The 24353-nt window shown below is 44.4% G+C and overlaps 3 protein-coding genes across 3 annotated transcripts in view; 2 read left to right on the forward strand and 1 right to left on the reverse strand.

Annotated features, from left to right (window-relative positions):
- The window catches only part of Nid2 (nidogen 2), a 59572-nt gene extending 57358 nt beyond the window's left edge, over positions 1-2214 (forward strand). The window contains exons 19-21 of the mRNA XM_059273785.1: positions 290-413; positions 1339-1451; positions 1583-2214. Coding sequence (XP_059129768.1) covers positions 290-413; positions 1339-1451; positions 1583-1593 — 248 coding nt within the window. The 3' untranslated portion in view covers positions 1594-2214. The remainder of the gene's footprint in view (positions 1-289; positions 414-1338; positions 1452-1582) is intronic.
- A 134-nt stretch (positions 2215-2348) lies between these two features.
- Positions 2349-16144, reverse strand: Rtraf (RNA transcription, translation and transport factor). The gene is made up of 8 exons (XM_059273786.1): positions 15978-16144; positions 14902-15026; positions 11965-12064; positions 8381-8467; positions 7535-7623; positions 4970-5038; positions 2822-2870; positions 2349-2675 (listed from the first exon to the last, which is right to left on the reverse strand). Exons 1-8 carry the CDS (start codon positions 16036-16038, stop codon positions 2521-2523), a joined length of 735 nt encoding a protein of 244 aa, XP_059129769.1. The 5' UTR covers positions 16039-16144; the 3' UTR covers positions 2349-2520.
- LOC131919061 (poly(rC)-binding protein 1-like) lies at positions 16037-23703 on the forward strand. Its single transcript, XM_059273120.1, is given in 3 exon segments — positions 16037-16093; positions 22511-23012; positions 23015-23703. Coding segments are annotated over 3 exon segments (930 nt in total). The 3' UTR covers positions 23386-23703.
- Positions 23704-24353: the final 650 nt, after the last annotated feature.

A 24353-nucleotide genomic window follows, 5' to 3' on the forward strand; every position in this document is an offset into this window, starting at 1 on the left:
CTTATATGTAGATATTTTCAACTTATAAATGTAGGCTTAAAATTATAAAAATGCTAACCTTTGATGCTCCCCCTTGGGAAGAAACTGCAAGATTTCAACAGATTATAGTGTTCCTTCCATAAAAGGATTTGAGTTTGAATATCTACTCAAAGCTAGAGTCAATCGGCAAGGTTTACAGTTCCTACTGTGGACTGTGGTGGGAATAAAACGCCCCATTTTTAAATTCTGCCTCTATTCCCCTGGAGGACTCTATCTGGCACCTCACTTTCCCCCTTGGATATCTTAAAAGGAACCAAGAAACTGGAGTGTACACTACCCGACGGAACCGGACGCCGTGTCATCCAGAGTCACCTCAATTACCCCTTCAGCGTCGTCAGCTATGCAGATCACTTCTACCATACAGACTGGCGGAGGTGAGCCCCACTCGGGAGCAGCCGCAGGGCCAACGAGTTCCGGGGAGCATGCTGTTTTAACCTGTCAACGACTCTAGTTAGGAAGCCATGTTCGGCTGTCTGTCTGTCCAGGGTCATCTCTGAAGTCATCTTTCCACCTCACCCTGAAATTTACTGGTGTTGCTTCAGGCAGCATATAAGTTGAAGACACTTGGTAATATACTGCTTAAAAAGAAGTGTTTACTTAAGTCTGTTCTTACAGAATGAGTACTTTTAAGTGGTATAAAGTTTAAATTTTCCTTTTTAAAAAGTCACATCAACAAGCTGGGCGTGGTGGCACACACCTTTAATCTCAGCATTCAGGAGGCAGAGGAGGTGGATCTCTGAGTCTGAGGCCAGCCTGGTCCAGAGTGAGTTCCAGGCCAGCCAGGACTGTTACAGAGAAACCCTGTCTCAACAAACCAAACAATAAGACAAATAGCGTCAACTGTCTACCTTAAAGACTGAAAAATAGTTTGGCTCTGAGCTTAGATTTTAAAACAAAACAGAGGTGCATGTCTGAGCCCTTTTCTTAGCTCCTGATTTTCACCTGAGATCTAAGTGCCATTCTTTAGACCCCCAGGACGTAGCCAAAATTGGGAACTGATTTAGCCACTAGCTCTTATGGCTACAAAATGTTAAATGAAATACATTCTGCTTGGTGCCCCAGGGTTTTGACTTACGAGGGCCAGGGAGGAGAAAACAGTCTTTGCATCTCCTCTAAGTTCCCAGGTGATACCTACCGGTGCAGGAGCTATGTCCAGAATCACTGGAGTTAGACAAATTGAATCAACTCATTTAGCTGAAGTTGTTCTTTTAATGTATAAGGAAAACTGCCGCCGAACTGTTGTCTACTGAAACTGTCTTGTGACTGGCCGTCCGTGACTGCCTCTCCTTCTCTTACTAGGGATGGCGTTATATCAGTGAATAAAGACAGTGGCCAGTTTACTGATGAGTATCTCCCTGAGCAGCGGTCTCACCTCTACGGGATCACTGCAGTCTACCCCTACTGTCCAACAGGTAAGTCCGTCAGCGCACGTCACGATACCCAGGAGAAGGGCTGTGCTAACACTACAAAGTGCTAACCCTACTGCTTTCCTTCCCATGTGGTTTAACTAATGAAATATCCGCTGCTGTCCCCTCCCTCACAGGAAGAAAATGAACATAAAATGTATAGGAAGATTTCAAGTTTACAACAAGAATCTTGACCTAAGAACATTTACTACAAAGGCAGTGAAAGAGGAATTGGCCGCTCTGAGCTCTGGGCACACAAGATGAGCATTTCCAGTGCAGCGAGACTAAGTCTAGTTTGTGAAGTGTATACCTCAATCATTACTACTGTATTTTTAAAAACAAAGGTTATCAGAAGTTTAAAATAGAATTTTAATCATTGCTTATTAAAGCAACTTTTTGTAAACACTTATTTAAAAGACCAAATTCATTCGACAAAGAACCAAATAAGAGTTTAAGACACTAAATCTGGCTTTTGCCATGGAGTCTACCTGATCAGGAAAAGTAAAACACATGACTGGTTATGAAAATGTATTCCTAAAGCCCACTGAGAACCCTGTAACAGAGAAGATGATGCTGGTCACAGGGATGATCCAGCCTATTTATACTTCCCAGCAAAAGTCAGTCCTCAGACTTTATTTATATTTAAGGTGCTAGAATGATCCCCTAAGTGCCTCTACAGAAGCATCCCTCAGAAGTATTCCATGTAAAATACCAAAGATGTAGCAGTTCTTAAATTTTCTATAACTCCAATAAAGTATTTTACAGCTTTCTTGTGGTCTAAAGATCTGTATTGTCTCCACGACAAAGTTATGGGTTGGGATGACTCTCTAACCGTAAAGGAGGATGCACAGTAATTATAGAAACAGGATACATTACTTCAAAACAAAGCAAAACAAAAAACTCTTTACTTTCCCCAACTTTATTAAAGAAAAAAAGCCGTGGTGGTAAATCTCTAGAACACGGGCAATCTCCTGGGATTCCTCCCTTGAAAATGTGACATTTGATTCCCGAACACATGCCGGTGTAGACGGTTCCCATCACACGAAGCAGGCAAGAAGCTGAAATCCTGATGTGCTCATCTTCCAACCTTCCCCAGTCTGTGGTCTGTCTTTGGATCAGCAATGATGGCCTGAACGGCTACTATGGCTTCGTTAATCTTCGTCTGTAGCTCTCTGAGCTCTTCTATGTGCAGCAGCCGCAGGATCTGAGCAGCTTCGTTAAGAACTGCATCTGTCATAAGACAAGAACACTGCATCCATCTCTCTCTCCCTCCCTCCCCCCTTCTCTCTCTGAATGGTTTCTGTGCTTCCAGCTACCCGCTTATACCTCAGAACACCACCAACTCCCTCAAAATAGCTTGACTTAAAATAACTTACCTCCTGTGTCAAAGCCAAGAATATGTTTGTCTAAAGCAACAGGTAAGCCCTTTAAAAAAATGACAAAACAAGACTATTTAGTTAGTCCCTTTTCTCATTTGAAACTAAAGAGCACCTGGTTATTCGGTGTAAGGACTATACAAGGTACCCTGTGAAGAACAGGCTTTCCCTGTCACAGCACCCAGGAAAGAGTGCTCTTCAAGCCCACCCAACCTTTTGAACTGGCCTCTAAGAGCCCTTATTACAAAGACTTAGTGCTGCTCAGGAAGGAGGACTGAGCTAAGCCAGTGCCCTGCAAATTAATTACAAGTGATACTACAAAGTATACAAAAAAACATACAATTGTCTTCAGTCAGCTTGTTTAACAGATATATGTGTTTAATGTTTTATTGTAAGAAGTTACTTTGATATCATCTTAGTCAAATGGCTTAATTATCCAACTCATTAGCACCTACATCTAGATATTTCAGGGATGATGATACTAAACTACAGTAACTTTATAATAAGTCTAGGCTTCCTGCTGATAAAAAGTATCTCAAGTCATTAGCAGTATTTAGTTACTGTAAATTTCTTACCTAATCTAACATACTCCACCTAGGCTCTATCTGCTTTACCAGGGCTAATAACTTACACAATGAATGGGAATTCAGAACAAAGTAAGAGCAGACTTGTCCTGAATGGCTGTGTGTATCATCTGGCCTGCCAACAGACCACCAAGGAACAGCTACCCCTGAAGTCAACACAGCCCTCAAATATTAGTCAGGAATGTAATCTGAAGCGACAAACTGAATCGCTGAAGATGAAGCTAGGTTCTCCTCTGCAACAGAGGGGAGTTCTGGCTCAGCATCATTTCACACTGCCTCCAAACCAGAGACATCATTTTGGTGAATGAATGACTATGAAGCCAGAACAATCTGCTGCTTGTTCTACAGTGTGGGTGAAGTAACTGATCTTTGATCCAGTTTCCAGTGGCCAACTCATACATAATTAAGCTAGTAAGACCCTTTGGTAGAAAGCTGAGTGTCTTTCAGAAGCGCCTCCACTGCACTGCCCTGGAATCAGCAGCCCTTCACCACTGCTGGACTTGGCTACAGGGGTCAGAGGACAAAGGGCATTGGAGGACAGGAGAGAGGGAATGGGGTGGGGGCAGGCACAGAGCATTCTCTAGCATCTGTGTAGTAAGAAGGGACCATTATTGGAACTGCAGCTGCTACTCTTTACCCAACAACACTCTCTGCATTGTGGCTTTGGGGAGACTTCATTTTTCTTGTTTCCTTTCTTTGAGAGAGGGTCTTACTATGTAGTCCAGGCTGATTAAATCTTACTCCTCCTCACCTGGCATTATCAGGGATATCTGAACTGGCGGTATAGTTAAAATATTCCAGTAGCAGCTGGGCAGTGGTGGCACACGTCTTTAATCCCAGCACTCGGGAGGCAGAGGCAGGTGGATCTCGGTGAGTTCGAAGCCTGCCTGGGTTACAGAGTAAGTTACAGGAGGCACAAAGCTACACAGAGAAACCCTGTCTTGAAAAACCAAAAAAAAAAAAAAAAAAATTCCAGTAGCATTCTTCAAGGAGGTGGTGGTCATGGCATACTGAACAAAATGAGATAAATTACGAAGACTCACAAGTGTGAGGATGGGATCTAGACATAACAGGACAGTAGTGTGTCCTGCCTTTCCCACCATGCATCAAAACAATCCAATACATTTCACAAGGCTAAATCCCTTTTCCACTGGGCACATGCCTCAGTTTGCAGACCGTGAATGGATGACTGAGACATGCAATTCCCTGCTCACCTGTCTGAACCTCAGTCACTGAACACTGAATTTACTTAAGAACTGAATTCAATTCACACATAAGTCAGCTATCCTTTCTCCTGCTCCAACAGAATGAATATCTTTTTTTTCCCTTTGGTTTTCCGAGACAGGGTCTCTCTGTGTAGCCCTGGCTGTCCTGGAACTTTGTAGACTAAGCTGGCCTCAAACTCAGAGATCTGCTTGCATCTGCCTCCCATATGCTAGGATTAAAGGTGTGTGCCACCACGCCTGGCCCAGAATGTGTTCTCTTAAGAAAACGGTAAGTTTGAATGCTTGCAATAAAGAAGAATTTCCATTAGCTGGCTTAGAATCTTAAGAAACACACGTACCTCTTTTGTTTGATTTGCTTTAGCAACTGCATCCTGTGTTAGACGCTCCTGAACCAAAATGCGAATTGCCTAGGAAACCCAAAAACACCATACTTACTATTTTACCAGAGCACTAATACACAATGCTCACCCCTACCCCAAATGCTGGGGTTGGACCCAAGTTCTAATGCACACCAAGCAGCTGTGGGATGATGCTTTTGTACACTGGTTTAATAAATGCTGTTTGGCCAGTAGCCAGGCAGGAAGTATAGGCAGGATAAAAAAAGCAGACAAGGAGAATTCTGAGAAGAGGAAGGCTGAGTCAGGAGATACCAGCCTGCCATCCAGGGAGCAGCATGTAATGGCACACAGGTAAAGCCACGTAACACGGGGTGACGTATAGATTAACAGAAATGGGCTGAGTTTAAGTGCAAGAGCTAGTCAGTAGTTAGCCTGACCTAATGGCTGAGCAGTTTTAATTAATATAAGCTTCTGTGTGTTCACTTGGGTCTGAGCGGCTGTGGACCGGATGGGACACAGGAAAACTTGCAGCTACACCAAGCAAGCACTCTACCATGAACTACATCAGCCCTTATTATGCTGACTTTTGTGCCTGGCAAACCTAAGATACCTTCTATAGTATCACGACTACTGGAATGCCTAACAAGATAAAGGTGTATCTAGACCTAGGACTTCACAAAGCTTGTTACAGCTACTATATGTACTTAGGGATTTTCAAAGTTTGGCAAAAGTACCCCAAATACACTGCATTATCTGCTTCTCCTCCCCCTTAGTTTATGACTGAAGCTGATGTGACCACTGTGGGACTGTCCCAAAGAAATCTGCACACTGGACTAAGCAGAGAACAAAACTTTCAAACAGCTAACTTTAACTAACAACAACTTGATGTCTTTAGCATCCAAGCTGGGCTGAGAAAATCCACTCGGATTCAACATGAATATTCTATTAAGCTAAGAACACTACTTTCCTTGTTGAAACTGTCCATGTAACCCACATAATTCTAATAAGTAGGATAAATTATAATCCCTTCTGGGTAGAGGGAAGTTTATTCAATTTACTATGAAGTGCTTTACAGTGACTTTCACTCTCGAGGTCTCAAGGCTTTTCATTTCCTACAAGAGTAGTTATCTAACAGTCTCTAAGTCTACTACTTGCATTCTCCTGCCCCACAGCAGAGATTTTATGGAATGTTTTTCCTTCCTCAAAGAATGTTCTTCAGGTAGCTGTGTTTCTTGATGGAGGGACATAAATTGAATTGTTTATCTAGAAGGGAAAGATGCTGAAGACGAGATATTTGTTTCCTACAGAGGTTTTGCTGTGTGGCTAAATTCACCATTAGTGATGTGGCATTTCCCCTTCCTCACAACACACTCAACTCTCATCTGACTGAACAGAGGTGGCCCTGCCACTGTCTGTGTCTTGGATGTTTGTTATCTTCTTCTAGGTCTCAGTTTCTTTGGTTTTGGTTTTTTGAGACAGGACTTCTCTGTAGCTTTGGAGCCTGTCCTGGAACTCACTCTGTAGGCCAGGCTGGCCTCGAACTCAGAGATCCACCTGCCTCTGCCTCCCGAGTGCTGGGATCAAAGGCGTGTGCCACCAACACCTGGCTAGGTCTCAGTTTCTTAATGAAACTTGTTTCTTTTGGTGTGAGGTGCAAGTGTGTACGTTTGTGTGTACCTGTGCATATGGGTGTGCATGCACGTCTGTAGAGATTAAAGGCTGGCACTGGGTGTCTCCCAGTTGCTCTCAACCTTTTTTCAGATTAGCCTTTCTCTACTAAATTGCCTTTATATATTTGTCAAAAATAAAATTCGGGCAATGATCCATGTGAGATGGCTCACACTGATTTGGCTAGGCTGGCTGGCCAGCATGCCACAGGGATCCACTGTCTCTGCCTTCCCAGAGGAGGTTTTTGTGCCTGTCTTTCCACGTGGGTTGAGTTCCAAACTCAGTCCTTTTTTTTTTTTTTTTTTTTTAAAGATTTATTTATTTATTATGGATACAGTGTTCTGCCTGCATGTATGCCTGTAGACCAGAAGAGGGCACCAGATCTCATTACAGATGGTTGAGAGCCACCATGTGGTTGCTGGGAACTGAACTCAGGACCTCTGGAAGAGCAGTCAGTGCTCTCAACCTCTGAGCCATCTCTCCAGCCCCCAAACTCAGTCCTTAGGCTTATGCATTAAGCACTCTACCAGCTGAGCCAGCTCCGTAGGCTCCCAGTTTTTGTTTTCTTGCTTTTTTTTAAAAAAGTATTTCTCAGCATAATTGTTAATAGGATTGAGTGAAATTTTATTTCTGCAAAGACAAAACACATTTGTGTGCACACAGTTAATGCTTGGATACCAGCTTACTGCTGGGTAATGTGAAACAGAAAAAATAATGATGTGTGTTCTAGGACCCACATTCTTCTGAATTTCTATTTATCAGCCCATCATAAACTTAGGTTAAAAATAAATAGTAATAAGTAATAAATAAATCTTTAAAAATAAATAGCATATTGAAAAGTGATGATTCTTCTACATATGCAGTTTCTGTCTGTCAAGAATAAAATGGGCAGCTTACCTTAAGCATTACCAAGTAATCATCATGACGCTGAATCTGAAGGAGGTTAGCCAGAGCCATGACACCAGCCTTAAAATCAGGATTATTTACTGTAAAAGATTAAAAGTGAATAAGCAAAAACCTTACAGCTCTGCAAACATCCTCATTACTTATCTGAACACACAAGGATACAAAAGTACCAGCTTTCTGGACGGACTCATCTCTAGTCTTTCTGCTGCTTTCGAGGAAAGCCGTGAAGCAGTGCACCATATCAACAGGGAATGAGTGCGAGGTCTCCTCAGCAATCTCACCAGCCCCATCAAGCAAGTTCATAAATGACTAATTTAACACTGAGTCTGCCCTGGAGTGGGCTGCAACGCCCATTACAGACGCTTAACTCTTCCCAAAGCTATTAATTTTATAGTTTCCCAGTGCTTTTCTGTGCACAGCAGCTCTGGAGTATACAAGCAGCTCATTCACTCTCAAGACTAACTTGTACTTCAGGTCACAGTGACTCAGTCGATGAAAGCAATATTTAATACACCACACTCTAGGTAATTTTTATAATCTTCACCCTTTAAAAGGGAATTACTAAAGTGCATGTGGGATTGAAATAATGAAACATTTTGTCACCTGTCACTAGGTCAGGAAGGTGACCAATGACTGGCACCATGAATAAGAAATCAAGACCCAAATTCCCAGCATTTTAGCGTTCAAATCCTCAGTGGTGGGGGTGTGGAGAGAGCACGCTGCCACCGATAATGAAATACGGCGAGAAGGCAGTGAGTGTCCCTCCTGTCCGGCACTCACTGAGGAACACCAGCCTGCACTCTACAAGCCCACTGTCCCCGTGGGTCGCGTACTCACCGTCCAGGTTGATCAACGGCTCTGCGTTTTTAGCTGCGTTGTCGGTATTTTTCCTGTTATCAGGTACTAAGTCCTTGTATTTTTCAGCTATAAAAAACAGGCAACTTAAGGCAAAATAATTGCAACTTAATGTTAAAATAAATATTATTTACTGAATTTAGCTAAGCCATTATGACATCCACTCAAAATCATACTTTGCTACATACACAAAAATTAAAAAAGGTAAGGAACTTTTTTTTTTTTTTCCTTTTTTTTTTTTTTTGGTTTTTCGAGACAGGGTTTCTCTGTGTAGCTTTGCGCCTTTCCTGGAACTCACTTGGTAGTCCAGGCTGGCCTCGAACTCACAGAGATCCGCCTGGCTCTGCCTCCCGAGTGCTGGGATTAAAGGCGTGCGCCACCACCGCCCGGCAAGGTAAGGAACTTTTTGATTAAGCTGAAATCTTGCTTACTGGGACATTGGACACAAGTTTCTTCCCATTAATGTTTCTGAGATAAGGCTGGCCCTGAACTCTGACCCTCCTGCCTCTACCTCCCAAACACATGAATTATAGGAATAAACTTCCCTATATATATTTCAACATCTAAAGTTTAGGAAATAAAGTCTTTAAAACCTTGGTCTTAAATTTGCGACAGAAGAACAGACACACACACACACACACACACACACACACACACATACACACACACACGAGTTACCCAAAATTAAACAGAAGCAGAGCAAGGTGGCAATATACCCATGTCCCCAGTTACAGAGACCAAGTAGGAGGGTCACAAGTTGCAGGCCTGCCTGAACTACAAATCAAACTCAGCAACACTGTGGGCAACTTGGCAAAAACCTGTCTCAAGGTTGTTTTTTTGTTTTGTTTTGTTTTTCAAGACAGGGTTTCTCTGTGTAGCTTTGCGCCTTTCCTAGAACTCACTCTGTAGCCCAGGCTGGCCTCGAACTCACAGAGATCCACCTGATTCTGCCTCCCAAGTGCTGGGATTAAAGGTGTGCACCACCACCGCCTGGCTCAGGTTTTAAAAAAGAACATTAGGTGGAAAGTAAAAAAGTTTTCCCCAAAATCTTTCCAATACTAAAATACTGCTTTCAACCCAAAAAACAAAACCATGTAAAAATACACAAATTTAAAATGTCATGGAAATTAAAAATTCTGAAGGCATTTTCTTTTTACTTCAAAAATATTTAAAAGAAGTAACAAAGAAACTTCATGCCAAAATCGGCTTCTCAGATCCTGGTATAAGAAAACTCTTTGCAATGTTATAATTTTCCTAATAATCTAAACTTTAAAAGGTAGTGAGATTTAAATCAGATTTTAGTCACTTTGATTGGCATGTGATCGAAAAGTCTTTAGTAATAGCAGGGCACACACACAAAAATTGCAATGATTTTAACGAATGTAAGTTGTTTAAAGTCACGAACACCAGCGCCTCCTGCTGACGAAGGCCAGCATGGCTGCCGTAGCCAGGCCGGGGTCTCTGCTGGGACAACGCTGAGACTGAGGATTAAACAAAGCCTGTCGGTATTATTTATCTTTCGGCTCCTTCCTTTTTCCAATACAAAAATATCGCATTTCACACACAAGCTTTTATTGAGACCACACTATCTGAGAAAGGAGAGCATTTGCTAATCAGCGGCGGGGACACAGCACCAGCCACCAACACTGAAGGCAAGTGTCAAACACAACAAATGCAATGAGAAAAGGCAAGGGGACGGATGAGAATCCACCTGGGAGCAGCCAAAGATCAGCTCTGATAAGGTCCACGACACTAGGATACTCTCCTGCAAATGACCCCTGTGGGTCGTTATTCACCCCAGGGACTCTTGAGGAATGAGGGATAAGAGACTTAGAAACAGAAAGTAAAGAAACAGAGAGAAAACACAAGATAGACTCGGGTGGGCCTGGATCCTTATCCACCGGTCCAGAACTTTATTCCTAAGGTCTATTATAACAGTGCCAAGGGGTGCAGTAAAAGTCCTCCCCCTTGCTAGTTACAGTCAAGTGTAGACCCTTACAAACACCTGGTACCCAGGCCGGTGGTTCAATCATCCTCTTATTCAGTCCTGCCAGGTACAGCCACTGGGAAACCTAGTGGGCTCCAACAACCTCCCACACAGTTACTACCAACCCAGAGAAGGAAACAGAAAAAAAACCTCTAAAGGCTCTAACCATTAACAAGACGGAGGTCGCAAGGCTTATAGTCCCACTTATTCCACAATGGAAAGAAACCACAGGGTTGTTTGTATTTTCAAATCAAACTGAAAGGCTTTTTTTTTGAGAACGGGAAACTGATAATGATGAGAAGATGTAACTAGAGCCGTTCTTTAGAAGGAAGCTGCATTCTAAACACATTTGAAAGTTAGTCGGTGGACCATGCAGCTGGGAACAGAAGGCCGAACCACTGGGACACCAGTTACCACAATCAACATCAGAAGCTGGGCGACAGCAGCAGGAGCAGAGGTGATGGAACAGACGGGCAAAGAGGACAGGAGGGAGAGAGAGGCTGAACACCAGACAGGTTTCAAAGCCAACTACCACGGAACGGAAAATGACAGTACCGTGAAGGGAAAGCAAACTGTAAGGGACGGAAGTGAAGCAAGGTGCTCGGCCTAAAGCTGAGACGTCTAGTGAAAGGCAGCAAGGGTAACGAGAGGCTGTGCTTTACTCTTGGCTCTAATACTCAAAAGCTTCCAGCAATAGAGCAATGTGCCACAGCACGACCAGCACAGTACAGACACGCTGGCCCACGTATGTTTACACTACATACCAGACACACTAGAAGGCTTTTCTCCTGTTAAATGCTGAACAGAGCAAGCCATGGAACTTGTGTGTTGCTACCGCCAAGTACTTCAGGCAAATAAGAGGACCCTTTCGGTAACCAGTACTCCAAACCCCGTGGGTTCTGAGGCTGGCTAAGGGCAGACTGTGGAAGCTGGCAAATTAACCACAGTAATGTTTCTTTGTTAAGACATTCAGTTAACCTTTTTCAGGAATCAATTTCCAAATTCTAAAAGAAAAATGTAAGCATCAAAGAAACAATAAAGCACATTCCACTTCTTGTGATAAAAATAAACCAAAAGTAAAATACAAAACAAAGAAGTATTTCCACAACCTTCTTTCTCCTCTTCAACCACCCAGAGCACCAAACTAAACACGGCTGGGGGTGCTGGAGAGACGGCTCAGAGGTTAAGAACACTGGCTGCTCTTCCAGAGGTCCTGAGTTCAATTCCCAGCACCCACATGGTGGCTCACAACCATCTGTAATGAGATCTGGCGCCCTCTTCTGTGTATATAATAAATAAATCTTTAAAAAAAAAAAAAAAAAAAAAAAAAAAGAGCTTGTTAAACAGGGCTGGAGAGGTGACTCAGCAGGTAAGAGCACTGGCCAAGGACCTGGGTTCGAGTCCCAGCACCCACACGGCAGCTCACAGCTGCTTCAAACTCTAGTTCCAGGAGCTCTGATTTCCTTTTCTGGCCTCCACAGACACCAGGTATGCTTCGATGCACATACAACTAAAAGTAAAAATCCTTTTAAAAGCCCCACAAGCCCACACCCACACTCATGTTCCCCACAAAACATACCGTTATCTCCATATTCAAGTCTAACAGCCAAGCCAAGAAGCCAGTCAATTGCTTCTTGCCGCTCCTGAATCTTGAAAGGACAGTTAACATCTCTAAGATACTGTAAAGGGAAGAGCAAAAAACCATTTATTTCATTATCAGACAGCAACAGAACTGAAGAAAGCAGATCTGACAGAGGACCCAGTTTGGATCTTTAAGAATTTCTTGTAACATCTGTATTATTAATATTGTGAGATAGTGCCTTATGCAGCCCAGACTGGCTTGGAACTCCTAACCTGATTCTCTCTCATCCAGCTCCCAGGTACTGGGATTACAGTGTATATCACCACATCTATTATTATTAAACCTTTGTCATAATTATACAGCTCAGGAGAAGAAAACATTTAAGAGTACCATTTTAAGGAAAACAATGAAATATCCCCTTTTAAAAAATGTTTGCGTTGGGAAATCCCAGGAAGGACAGCTGGACTCCAGAATAACCTCACTGGACGAGGAACCTGCAGTCTGGAGAAATCTGATACTCGTCAGTGGCTACACAACTTAGATCTGGGACCAGAACCTTAGCTTTGATTCCAGGTCCCAGTGCACAGGGCAATTAGATAACATGATAAAGTCCTTTAAAAGAAGGACAGACAATTCAGTCAGCTCTGGAACTTCAACTTTCACATATAAATGTCATATACAAATGCTTAACCGAGCAACCATGGAACACGTGCTGGCTACCGCCAAGTACTTAGGCAAACAAGACAACCCTTCAGTCTCTTAGGAGCTGAAAGTCCATCCTAGCAACAAAGTTTTCAGTCAAAACTTCAGGGATAACTTATGAATTGACACTTTCTAGTCACAATTCATTTTCTAAGCAAAGATTTTATTCCTTTAATAAACCAAATAAATCTCATTCACAAGATTTGGCCATGATCAAAAAACACTTGTCAGAGCCAGGAGTGGTGGCGCACGCCTTTGATCCCAGCACTAGGGAGGCAGAGGCAGGCTTTTCTCTCTGAGTTCGAGGTTAGTCTGGTATAAAAGAGAGTTCCAGGACAGCTAGGGCTGGAACAAGACAGAGAAACCCTGTCTTGAAAAACCAACAACAAAAAAACTTGTCAGTACTAATGTATTTTAAGAATACAATTTACAACTTAAAATCTAGAGGTTATCACCGAATAGATGTTTTCAAATACGTCCTAAACAATGACATTCCTGATAGTATTTGGGTGACCTATGATTTATCTTACGCTTAGTCTGAGTCTTTTATACAAGCAGCTGTCTTTAAGTTCTGCATACTTTTCATCATCTGTACCTTTCACATGAAGGAACAGCCGCAGAGACGGAGTGAACAAATAGAAAACACCAGTATCGTACTTTAAAATCTTTTAGCCCACTGAAAATTGAAGAAAATTGAAGGGTAAACAAAAATAAACCAGTAGAAGTAGTGACAGTGGCCATAAGCATGTCAGCCTTGTTATGGTAAACGCTTGTGGGGACAGGTGTATCAGGCACACTGCTCACGAACAAGAGTGTGAGGAGACAGGTGCCACCATCACTCCCATTCACTGATGTCACAATCATGTGATTTTTATCAAGTTTTGAAAACAATTCTTTCTGAATAATATAGCTAAAATGAAAATAAATCAATAGGAAACCTAATTCTAGTCACAAAAATATCCACACAGAGCTTTTTAGAACCATTTCTATCAAATACAAGGACATCTACCTGTACATTAGCTATAAGAATAAACATGTCAGCTTCAAGTTTTCAGACATGTCAATTACATTCTTTGTTTTTTGTTTTTGTTTTTTCGAGACAGGGTTTCTCTGTGTAGCTTTGGAGTCTCTCCTGGATCTCACACTGTAGACCAGGCTGGCCTCGAACTCACAGAGATCTACCTGCCTCTGCCTCCCGAGTGCTGGGACTAAAGGCGTGAGCCACCACCGCCCAGCCAAAAGGATAGTCTTGTCGGGGAATTGAACCCTGGTCTCCCGCGTGACAGGAAGGGATACTCACCACTATACTAACAGGGATGATGACCAATTACATCTTTTAATAAGAGCACTGTGGTGGTGTGAATGAGAACGGGCCCCATAGGCTCATATATTTGAATGCTTGGTCCACAGTTGGTGGAACTGGTTTGGGAAGGACTGGGAGGATTGGACTATCTTGTTGGAGGAGGTGTGTCACTGGGGGTGGGCCATCCTACCCCACAATTCCCAGGTAGCTGTCTGTCTCCTACTTGAGGATAAGGATGTGAGCTCTCAGCTACTGCCCCACTGTCAAGCCTGACTGCCTCTGCCATGTTCCCCGGATGACAGTCACAGACTCATCCTCTGAAACTGTAGGCAAGCCCCCAAATAAATGCTTCACTTTATAACTTGCCTCAGTCATGGTGTCTCTTTATAGCAATAGAAAGGTGACTGAGACAAGTACTCCAAAGTCTATTCTTGCATGTCTGTGTCTACTGTAACTCCAGCTCCAGGAGATCTGACGCACTCTTCCGGTGTCTGTGGACACCCAACAAACGCATGCACAGGGACACATACATAAAAATCAGAGTAGACAACCCTATTAAGGGATGTCGTGCCATTTAGAAAATGATGTTTAAACTAAATTCTGAAAGCTTGGTGGGAGGACATAATATAACTTGTTTTAAAAATCAAAAGAGCAGCCAGGCGGTGGTGGTACACACCTTTTAATCCCAGCACTGGGGAGGCAGAGGCAGGCAGGTCTCTGAGAGTTCAAGGCCAGCCTGGTCTACAGAGTGAGTTCCAGGACAGGAACCAAAACTACACAGAGAATCCCTGTCTGAAACTCCCCTACCCCACCCCCCAAAAATCAGAAGATCGAAATTTGAAATCCATGGAATTCGCTTTACTTATACTGATCTCTATGATATCTTGAAAGAACATAGAAACTTTCAACTCAACTTCCTGATTCATTACCTTTTCAAAGAACTTGGGCCAGTCACTGCTGTGGATGTTTCTCAAGTTACCTCTGTCTTCAATCTTGTAGTGTCTGATTTTCTGGTCTTCAAGCCAAACAATAAAGTTTCTAAATTCGGTTTCATCTGCAACAAAAGCATCACATACCTAGTGATCCTCTGTGACTTTCCTGCCTGCAAACATGAAGTGAACTGACCCCTCAAGAGACATAAGCAGCAGTTCAAAGGTCAGACTCTGGAACCATAGTCACTGCGATGTACTCAAATTCTGGGTGGCCCTCAGAAAACTGGGTCCACTTTCTAAGCTTCAGATTCTTCAGATAAAAGACAAGGGTCATAATAATGGGACTTATTGCATGGGGCTATTTTGAGTATTAAATGAATTAAACATGCACGAAACAAGTGTACTTTGGCTCTTTCAAAGTATAAAGGTTTTGCACAGGTTAACGCTCAGAAGCAAGTCAATGGTGTAAAATAAACAAGAAATAAACGAGTAGAACACCCTGAACGCAAATACGAAAGTTAGTAGAAAGTGTACTGTTACCAGGATGCATTTGCTTCCTTAGACTTTTCCCAAAATACTCGGAAAAGACCCTCATTTTACATGTCAGAGAGCTGAGACTCAAACCCCAATTTCGGATCTACCACCACCCACCCATCAAGCTTTGAGTCAAAGGCCGAGTACAACACCAGGATAGACCCTGACACGCTTCCAGGGGCCAAACGCTGCTGCCCGGGCTTACAAACTGCCTTCTACCTGGGCGTCCTGTACGGTGGAATGAGGCCCTGGTCCCCGCCGCACTCCCCGTCTCCCATTGGCCGGCAGGACTTTAAAACCAAGCGTCTTTTTCTGGACTATCCCATCCCCTGGCAGCCGGCCACTAACTTTCTGCGCGCCCCGAAGGCCTCCCCGGCCCCCGGCCCTGCCCCGCTGCCCCAGCAGGTGCCCGCCGAGCCGCCCCGGGGGCCGGGAAGCGTGCCGCGGGGCGGCGGCGGGGTAGCGGCTGCCGGGTCGCCGAGTCCGGGTCCGGGCGGACTGGGGAGGCGCCGTCTCCGGGCCCCGCGGCCGCCGCCCACCTTTGCAGTTGAAGCCTGCGGGGTTGTGGTAGTCCAGGGCCGTGAGCTTGCGACGGAACATGGTCCCCGCTGCTCGCGCTGGCCGCCCGGGCCTCCGCCGGGACAGGAAAAGAGAGGTGAGGCGGGCGGCGCAGGCACCGGCGACGCGGCGAGAGGGCGGGGCGGCGGCCGACGCTCCGGACGGACGGCAGCCGGCGCCAATCGCGGCTTAGGAACGCCCGAGGCCGGCGAGCGCTTACCAATCAGCGCTGCGGCTGGGGAGGCGGGGCCACGTCGGGGCACGTCGACGCTCAAATAAACTTTATTGTCAGCTTCCTAGTTGTACAATGGAGCGAAAGCGGGGCTGGAGCCGCTTAACTCCTTTTCTTGTCACAGGAGGCAAACACTAAAACTGAAAAACAAACTAACAAGAAACGGTGCCTGTAGGCTTTCTGCGATCGGCTATAGCTCTCACTGGCTCAGAGTTGCTGCTTAATATTTTGAGCGTATTAATTGCTCCTCCTTGAACGCTAGTAAAGCAAAGACCGAAAAGAAAGGTCCCTGCAGGAGATCTTTCGGACTAGTTGGAGTGATGCACAGAAAACATACAACCCCAGTGTCATATTTCAATTTGTCACCAACCAGAGTGAAGTCGGAAATCAGGAGCCGGCCTTTCCTTCCCCTAAACTCTCAGTCACTGTCTCCTATAGGCCATTAATTCCGGCCCTCTCTCCTGTCTCACATCCTTTCTATCCTCTCTAGTCCCTGGCTGTGACCTCAGATCAGGCCCCAATCACTTTTGCTGACTCTTAATTACCTCACTAGTTTCCTAGAGCCAGTCTTGTCCTTTCTTTTGTTCTTGTATGTGCATTGGTATTTTGCCTGAGTGTTTTATGTTTGTGTGGGTGTTGGATTCCCTGGAGCTTTTTCTAATTATTTCCTCACTCTGCAATGCAATTAATTGTCGAAAAACGCTCATTTAAAACGTTCTGCTTTAAAGGAAAAAGGCACAAAGCTACACAGAGAAACCCTGTCTCGAAAAACCAAAAAAAAAAAAAAAAAAAGTTCTGCTTTTAGCACAGGTGTCAGTGGTTGTGGTCTGAGCTGATTGTTTCCAGGTTCTTGGCCGCTTATCCAAAGAACTGGAAATAAGGGCTTACACAAATTTGCAAAAGCAAAATAGTTTTATTTGGAGCAAATCTATAGTGCAACATACAGAGGGATAGCAGGCCACGTAAGTGAGAATACGGAGGATTTCAGGCTACACCCTGGGTCTCTCTGATTTCACGGAGTCCAAAGGAAGGAGGGGCTGGTTACTAGTATTGGTGATTCTTTATTTTAAGTGATAGATTAGGTTATATAATCATTTCTCTACTGCTCATGTCCCTTCCCATAATGCATCTGGTTTTAATTATGTGGACAGGCGTAAGATAGTAAATAAGAGATTATCCTTAAAGGGTTATTAGAGGACATAGTTTTCCCTTAACTGTGCTTGTACCCCAAACCAGTTCAGGCTGGCTTGGCCCTTCTAATCTTTATACCCCATACATTGGGAATATACTTGAATAGAAATGGTTTAAGTATGATTGTTACTCAGGGTGAAAAAAAACATTATTATTTGCAGATGGACATACATATAGCTTGATGGAAGCTGGGGGAATTGAAGGGGTTCTGAGGTACTAGGTGAACTGTTTGGAGAGGGGTGTGTGTGTGTGTGTGTGTGTGTGTGTGTTACATGCAGGTGAAGGAACAAGGCTGCCAAGTGCATTATTGTAAGAGGGGACATGTGTAGAACCCCAAACCAAATTGGGGTTCTGAGATAAACTCTCTCCTATGCTTGCCTGCCTCAGTAGTCACCCATTGTGTTCTAGAGACAAAGCGTTCTTGCTAAATTTAAGATCCTTCTTCTCATCCTAGAAGCAAATTGTTTTTCCAACACTGGAGAGCAGTGGTGAGCAAGACAGACTGGCTGTCGACTTTGATTCAGTTTAAAAGGCCAAAAGGGAGAGACAGAGATAGAAATATAGAAATAGAGAGAGAGAGATGGGGCGAGGAGAGGACGTAGTAACTGTGACTTAAAGACTGTGAGGAGTTCACTTGCAGTCAAAATGATAACTTATTTTTCTGGAGGAAGATGTGCAAAGGCAAGCAGTGAACAATGGGGTTGAGAGGGGAAAACACTTCCGGAAGCTGGAGGAAGGCAGTGACAGCTGGTGAGACTGTGGCCACAGGCAGGGGCTTGATCAAGAAAGGCCTCTCACGGAAGCTGAGGGGTGCCATCGAAGCTCTTGGAGCTAAGTCAACTATACATTTCACGTTAGTTTAGGAGTGGATAATTAAAGTTTTCCTCTGTGGAGCATACAAATGAGGAAGCTGTGGTCTCTAATTTCAGGAAGTATAAATGTAATAAATAAATAAATAAATAAATAAATAAATAAACAAACAAACAAACCCAGGTAAGTAAATAAATGCTTCTAATCTGGAGCCAGAGAGTGATAAGTGAATAATGAGAAGTATCAAGTATGCCGTAAGGCCAGAGTTCAGTTGTAACGGGGCTTAGCAAGACAATTCATATTTTCCCAATTAAGTTGTATACCGAGCAAATCAAGAAAAGCAGTACAAGGAGTTTCGCAACCAACACATACTGCGGCTCGTTGAATAATTCATGAAATTTTAGAAAAAACAAAACAGAAAAGTAAACTCGATGAAGGAAAAATAAACATTTTCACATAGCTGTAGATAGTGTATTTTTCTGGAAAAAAAAGATTTATTCACTTTCTGTGTGTGTGTGTGTGTGTGTGTGTGTGTGTGTGTGTGTGAGTCTGTGTGAGTTTAAATGTGCTGCATGCATGCAAGAGTCTGCAAAGACCAGAAAAGAGCCTCGCATCCTTTGGAACTGAAATTCCAGGCATTTGTGAACTACCATGTGGGTGCTGCAGGCCAAACTCTTGCTTGTCCTCAGCAAGAGCAGCAAGTGCTCTCAACTGCTGCATTTCTTAAGGGGACATAGTTTGTACCATTTGTTTTCTGAAATTGACACTTTAGAACAAAACTCTTCAGTTGTTTTGTTTCTGGTCTATGTCTGTTTCAAGTTCCCAAGTTGGCAGCTAATTGAGTTGGTGGTTGGTCATCAGCCCTGGACACTGCGGGGGTGGGGGTGGGAGTGAGGGGGTGGGGGGGTAAGGAGATTGGAGAAAGAGTCACAGAGAATGCCAAAGGATCCACCCACTTGAGCAGGGGATAGAGCTAATCATGGAAAAGACCTGTATCAGATTATAAAGATGTAATATTTTATATTCTAAATACTATTTGTCTTTTTATTTCTTCTGAATTTGAAGGGACCCGTCTTAGTCACTGTTCTCTTGGTCATGTGAGGAGACACCATGACCAATGTTTCTCTTATAAAAGAAAGCATTTAACTGAGGACTTGCTACAGTTTCAGAGGCTGCAGGCAGAGAGACACTGGGCCTGGCTTAGGCTTTTGACACCTCAAAGCTCACCCCCAGCGACACACCTCTTTTAACAAGAATACATACCCAATCTTTCCAAACAGTCTGAGGAGGACTAACCAATAAAATCTATGAGCTAATGGGGCCGGGATGTGGGGACATTCTCATTCAAACCACCCCAGGGCCTTTGAAATAGAAGGTAAACAGCCTCATTTCTGAAGACCAAGCCCTCTAAACACTTCAAAGGGAAACGTAAAGAGAAACACTACATCATCAAACGACCTGAACCCCTATTCAGTTGCCGGTTAAACGTTTCATAAGCCACTAACCCATCTGTTGAATTATTCAACTAAGTTTTTACATGTCAGCTGTGAGCCAGGAAGTCTTCTAGGCCCTTTGCAGGCTTCTGTGACGTTATAAACAACACACTCTGCATTGAGAAGTTTGCTAGCTAGCAAGGGAAGAGAAGCAGTATAAAAATACACGTGTAGTGATTCATTATTTTAGAAGGCCCTGAGTGCCATGGGCAAGTCACAAGATGCAAAGGAAGGTAAAGTGGGTGAGGACAATGGGGCGGGTGGGGACATGGTGTCACTTGTGGGTTTAGGCAGGGTGGTCTGTCTGGGTAGGGCCTCACCGAGAAAGTGAAATGTAGAGAAAGGCTTGAAGGAGCTAAGGGGTTAGCCACATGACTATCTCAGAAGACGAGTAACAATGACAAGTGAAATGTGTGTGCAGCTCACATCTCAACATCTCTAAATAAAGTTATGTTTAAACACATCCATGTCCATTGGCTCACTGGCTGCCTTGATTGCTTCAGTGGACAGGTGGAATAGATTCAAGTATGTAGTTTACAAAATCTAAAGTATCTTCAAGGGTGTGTAGGGTTCAGTCTCATGGGGGCAGCAATATCAGCATTGCTAGAGACAACTCGTATTAAGTAAGAAAACCATCAGAGGTACAAATTGCACTTTGAAGCTTGTCGAATTTGTTTGTTTATCTTTTGTTTTTCCCTTTTCTTTTCTTTCTTTCTCTCTTCCTTTCTTCCTTTCTTTTTTTTTCTTTTCTTTTTTTGAGACAGGCTTCTTTATTATGTAGCTCTGGCTGTTCTGAAACTCACTATGTAGACCAGGCTGGCCTTGAACTCACAGAGATCCTCCTAAGTGGATCTCCTAAGTGCTAAGTGCCTCCTAAGTGCTGGGATTAAAAGTGTGCACCACCACGGCTGGCTTAACCTGTCCAAATTTCTAAAGTCAGTGAGTTCACTAAATCTTTGTTCAGCTATTCTTCCAAACAGTGAACGTACTGAGTTAAGAGAAACTCACAACAGTCTTTATATTGCATACAACAATGCTTTATATTCTGATAAATGTTACCAATTACACACCTTAGGAAATCAGATTTTTCTCAAGTTGTGTGTGCTGCAGAGAGGTTCTGCTCCTCCTGGGACTCGTTCTGTTATGTCTGAAGGGGCTCCAAGAAGCAGAAGAACATCCCTGCCGAGCTACATTTTATTGGTGGAAGTGGAATGTGATGAGTAGGAAGTCTAGTCGCACAAGGAGTATAACCGTCCATCTCCCACACTTGAGTCTGCACAGGAAGACAGACGTGAGCTAGAGACTGGTCACTCCTGAAAATGGCTTGTGTGGAGCCACGAGCTTTGCAGAGGTGTGAGCCAATAATTCCCTTCAGTGATTGAGCCAGTTGGGGTGTGGTTTTGTCACAATGGTCCTAACCTCAGGACAGACCCCAGGGAGATTTCAAGCAAATGATCCACAGAATCAGTGGGACTCCCCATGGGGTGAGAGGGAGACAGTGAAGATACGTCAAGGGTGTACTCAAGAGTGAAGCTCTGAATAGAGACAACGGTGCTGGTGGAAGCGGACCCAAGTGTGGCAGCTGAGGTGTGGGGCCTGTGATTCTGGACGTGATGGGAGCCATACTCCACCAACTGCTGAGAGGTCAGGGGTGAACGTGAGTGAAGGCACAAGAGGAGAGATGCCCCCCTGAGTACCACTGGGAGGAAGCTGTTGCAACTGTTTGGACAGACTCCCAACAGAGCAGGGAGAGGAAAGAGGGCTGAGGACGTGTCTTAGAAGAAGACAGTGCTCGTGTCCAAGTGGAGTGAGAGAAGAGTCATGGAGAGTGGGAAAACGTGATTGGAAGTGCAAAGAGAATGAGGGATATCTGGTGTCCCAGAAAACAGAGAGGGCTTGGAGAGGTGAAGACACAGAAATGGAGATCAATGTTTCGTGGATAGATTTCTATAAAGTCTTCCACGTATCAGGGAAGCCACGTCCTAAGAAGCAAAAGCAGACAATGAATAATACAGAGATGACTGACCAACATGCAGCCAGCCTTCTCCTGCCTGCTTGGCACACCTCCTGTGCACAGTCCTATCTGTCCTCTCTTCCCTTTTCCCCAGTGCTGGGCTGAGCCTTAGGTGTGCGTGCTCCCTAGCTCTGAGCCTTGCAAAGCTTGGCTGTTTCTCTTTGTTTTGAATTCTAAGAATGGGCCTTTCTCCTAGAGACTAGCAGTTATGTAGGGTAGGCTGCTGTTAATTAACAGTGTGGAGAAGTCCTGTTCTCCAGAGGACCTCTGACTGGCTTGCAAAGGGCGGGATTCTGACGGGATTCTGAGCTCCACATGCAGGCTTTACTTTGGGATGAGGCTTCCTAGGGCTGCTCCCTATGAACCCACAGCTGCAAGCTTTAAGAGGTTGGGGGATAGTGAACTCCTGCACTTCTGCCCTGGTCCCACGCTCACTCTTAGACCGGTGGACATTGAGTGCAAGTGTTCGTGTGAGTACGGGTATATGCCTGTGTGAGAGGCATGTGAAGGTCAGAGGTCAATGTCCTGTATCCTCACTTTCCATCCTAGTTTTTGAGACCAAGCCTTTTATTGGCCAGAGCTCTTCAGATTTCAGATCTTTGAGAAGTTTTAAGTATTTGCATATTCAAAAGAGGTTCCTTGGGATGGAATCAAGCCTAAACATGCAAATTCATTTGTGTTTCAATACACCCCCATACACACAGCTCAAAGGTAATGTTATACAACGTATTTAGAACATCTGTATTTTTACAGCAACCTGTTCTGTGAGGTTAGGTATTCTCCAATGCCATCGTTAAGGCCTTCGCCATGATCATCGACAAGCTGGAGGAAGATATCAACAGCTCTATGACCAACAGTGCGGCGGCCAGCAGGCCCCGGGTCACCCTCAGGCTGGTGGTGCCCGCCACCCAGTGTGGCTCCCTGATCGGCAAGGGTGGCTGCAAGATCAAGGAGATCCGCGAGAGCACGGGGGCCCAGGTCCAGGTGGCGGGGGATATGCTGCCCAACTCGACCGAGCGGGCCATCACTATCGCCGGCGTGCCGCAGTCGGTCACCGAGTGTGTCAAGCAGATCTACCTGGTCATGCTGGAGACGCTCTCCCTGTCTCCGCAATGGAGAGTCATGACCATCCCGTACCAGCCCGTGCCGGCCAGCTCGCCAGTCATCTGCGCGGGCGGCCAAGATCGCTGCAGCGACGCGGCGGGCTACCCCCACGCCACCCACGACCTGGAGGGACCACCTCTAGACGCCTACTCGATTCAAGGACAACACACCATTTCCTGGCCAAGCTGAACCAGGTGGCAAGACAACAGTCTCACTTTGCCATGATGCACGGCGGTACGGGATTCGCCGGAATTGACTCCAGCTCTCCAGAGGTGAAAGGCTATTGGGCAAGTTTGGATGCATCTACTCAAACCACCCATGAACTCACCATTCCAAATAACTTAATCGGCTGCATAATCGGGCGCCAAGGCGCCAACATCAATGAGATCCGCCAGATGTCCGGGGCCCAGATCAAAACTGCCAACCCGGTGGAAGGCTCTTCTGGAAGGCAAGTCACTATCACTGGCTCGGCTGCCAGTATTAGCCTGGCCCAGTATCTAATCAATGCCAGGCTTTCCTCTGAGAAGAGCATGGGGTGCAGCTAGAACAGTGTAGGTTCGCTCGTAACCCCCTTCTGCTGTTTTCCCATGATCCAACTGTGTAATTTCTGGTCAGTGATTCCAGGTTTTAAATAATTTGTAAGTGTTCAGTTTCTACACTTTATCATCCGCTAAGAATTTAAAAAGAAAATCACATTCTCTGTTCAGCTGTTAATGCTGGGATCCATATTTAGTTTTATAAGCTTTTCTCTGTTTTTAGTTTTGTTTGGGTTTTTTGGCTCATGGATTTTATTTCTGTTTGTCGATAAGAAATGTAAGAGTGGAATGTTAATAAATTTCAGTTTAGTTCTGTAATGTCAAGAATTTAAGAATTAAAAAAATGGATTGGTTAAAAAAAAAAATTCTCCAGTAGTGTGATGTCAAGTTAGTGCACCAAAAGTTTCAGATTTTTGAGCATTTCAGGCTTTATTTGTTTGCTTTTGGATTAGGGATTCCCACCTGCCGTGGAAGGAAAGAGAAGGGAGGCCTTGGGTGCCATGGGCTTGATTCAATGTTCAGCAGAAAGCCACTGAACGTTTTCGGGTTGGCAAATTGCGCCTTGAGTTAGGATATCCTTCTGAAGGAGAATGGAGCTGGCAGAGAGTGAGTGGGAAGCTGGAAGGTGATTTAGGAGACTTGCTGTGGTAGGTGAGGGTCAGGGAGAATGTGAGCTTTGAGCATCAAAGTTGATGCATGCAGAGTGTGTGTGTGTGTGTGTGTGTGTGTGTGTGTGTGTGTGTCCCCTTCACACTCTCTCTTCTCAGCATTCTTAGAAGATGTGGACAGCTATCACGATAATTTTTCTTTTTTGTTTTTTCGAACAGAGTTTCTCTGTGTAGCCCTAGCTGTCCTGGAGCTCACTCTGTAGACCAGGCTGGCCTCAGACTCACAGAGATCCACCTGCCCCTGCCTCCTGAGTGCTAGGATTAAAGGCATGGGTAATTTTCCAGTACAGAATAAAGTATAAGGCTGAA

This window comes from Peromyscus eremicus, chromosome 9, assembly GCF_949786415.1.
Source record: "Peromyscus eremicus chromosome 9, PerEre_H2_v1, whole genome shotgun sequence".
NCBI classification, from domain to species: domain Eukaryota; kingdom Metazoa; phylum Chordata; class Mammalia; order Rodentia; family Cricetidae; genus Peromyscus; species Peromyscus eremicus.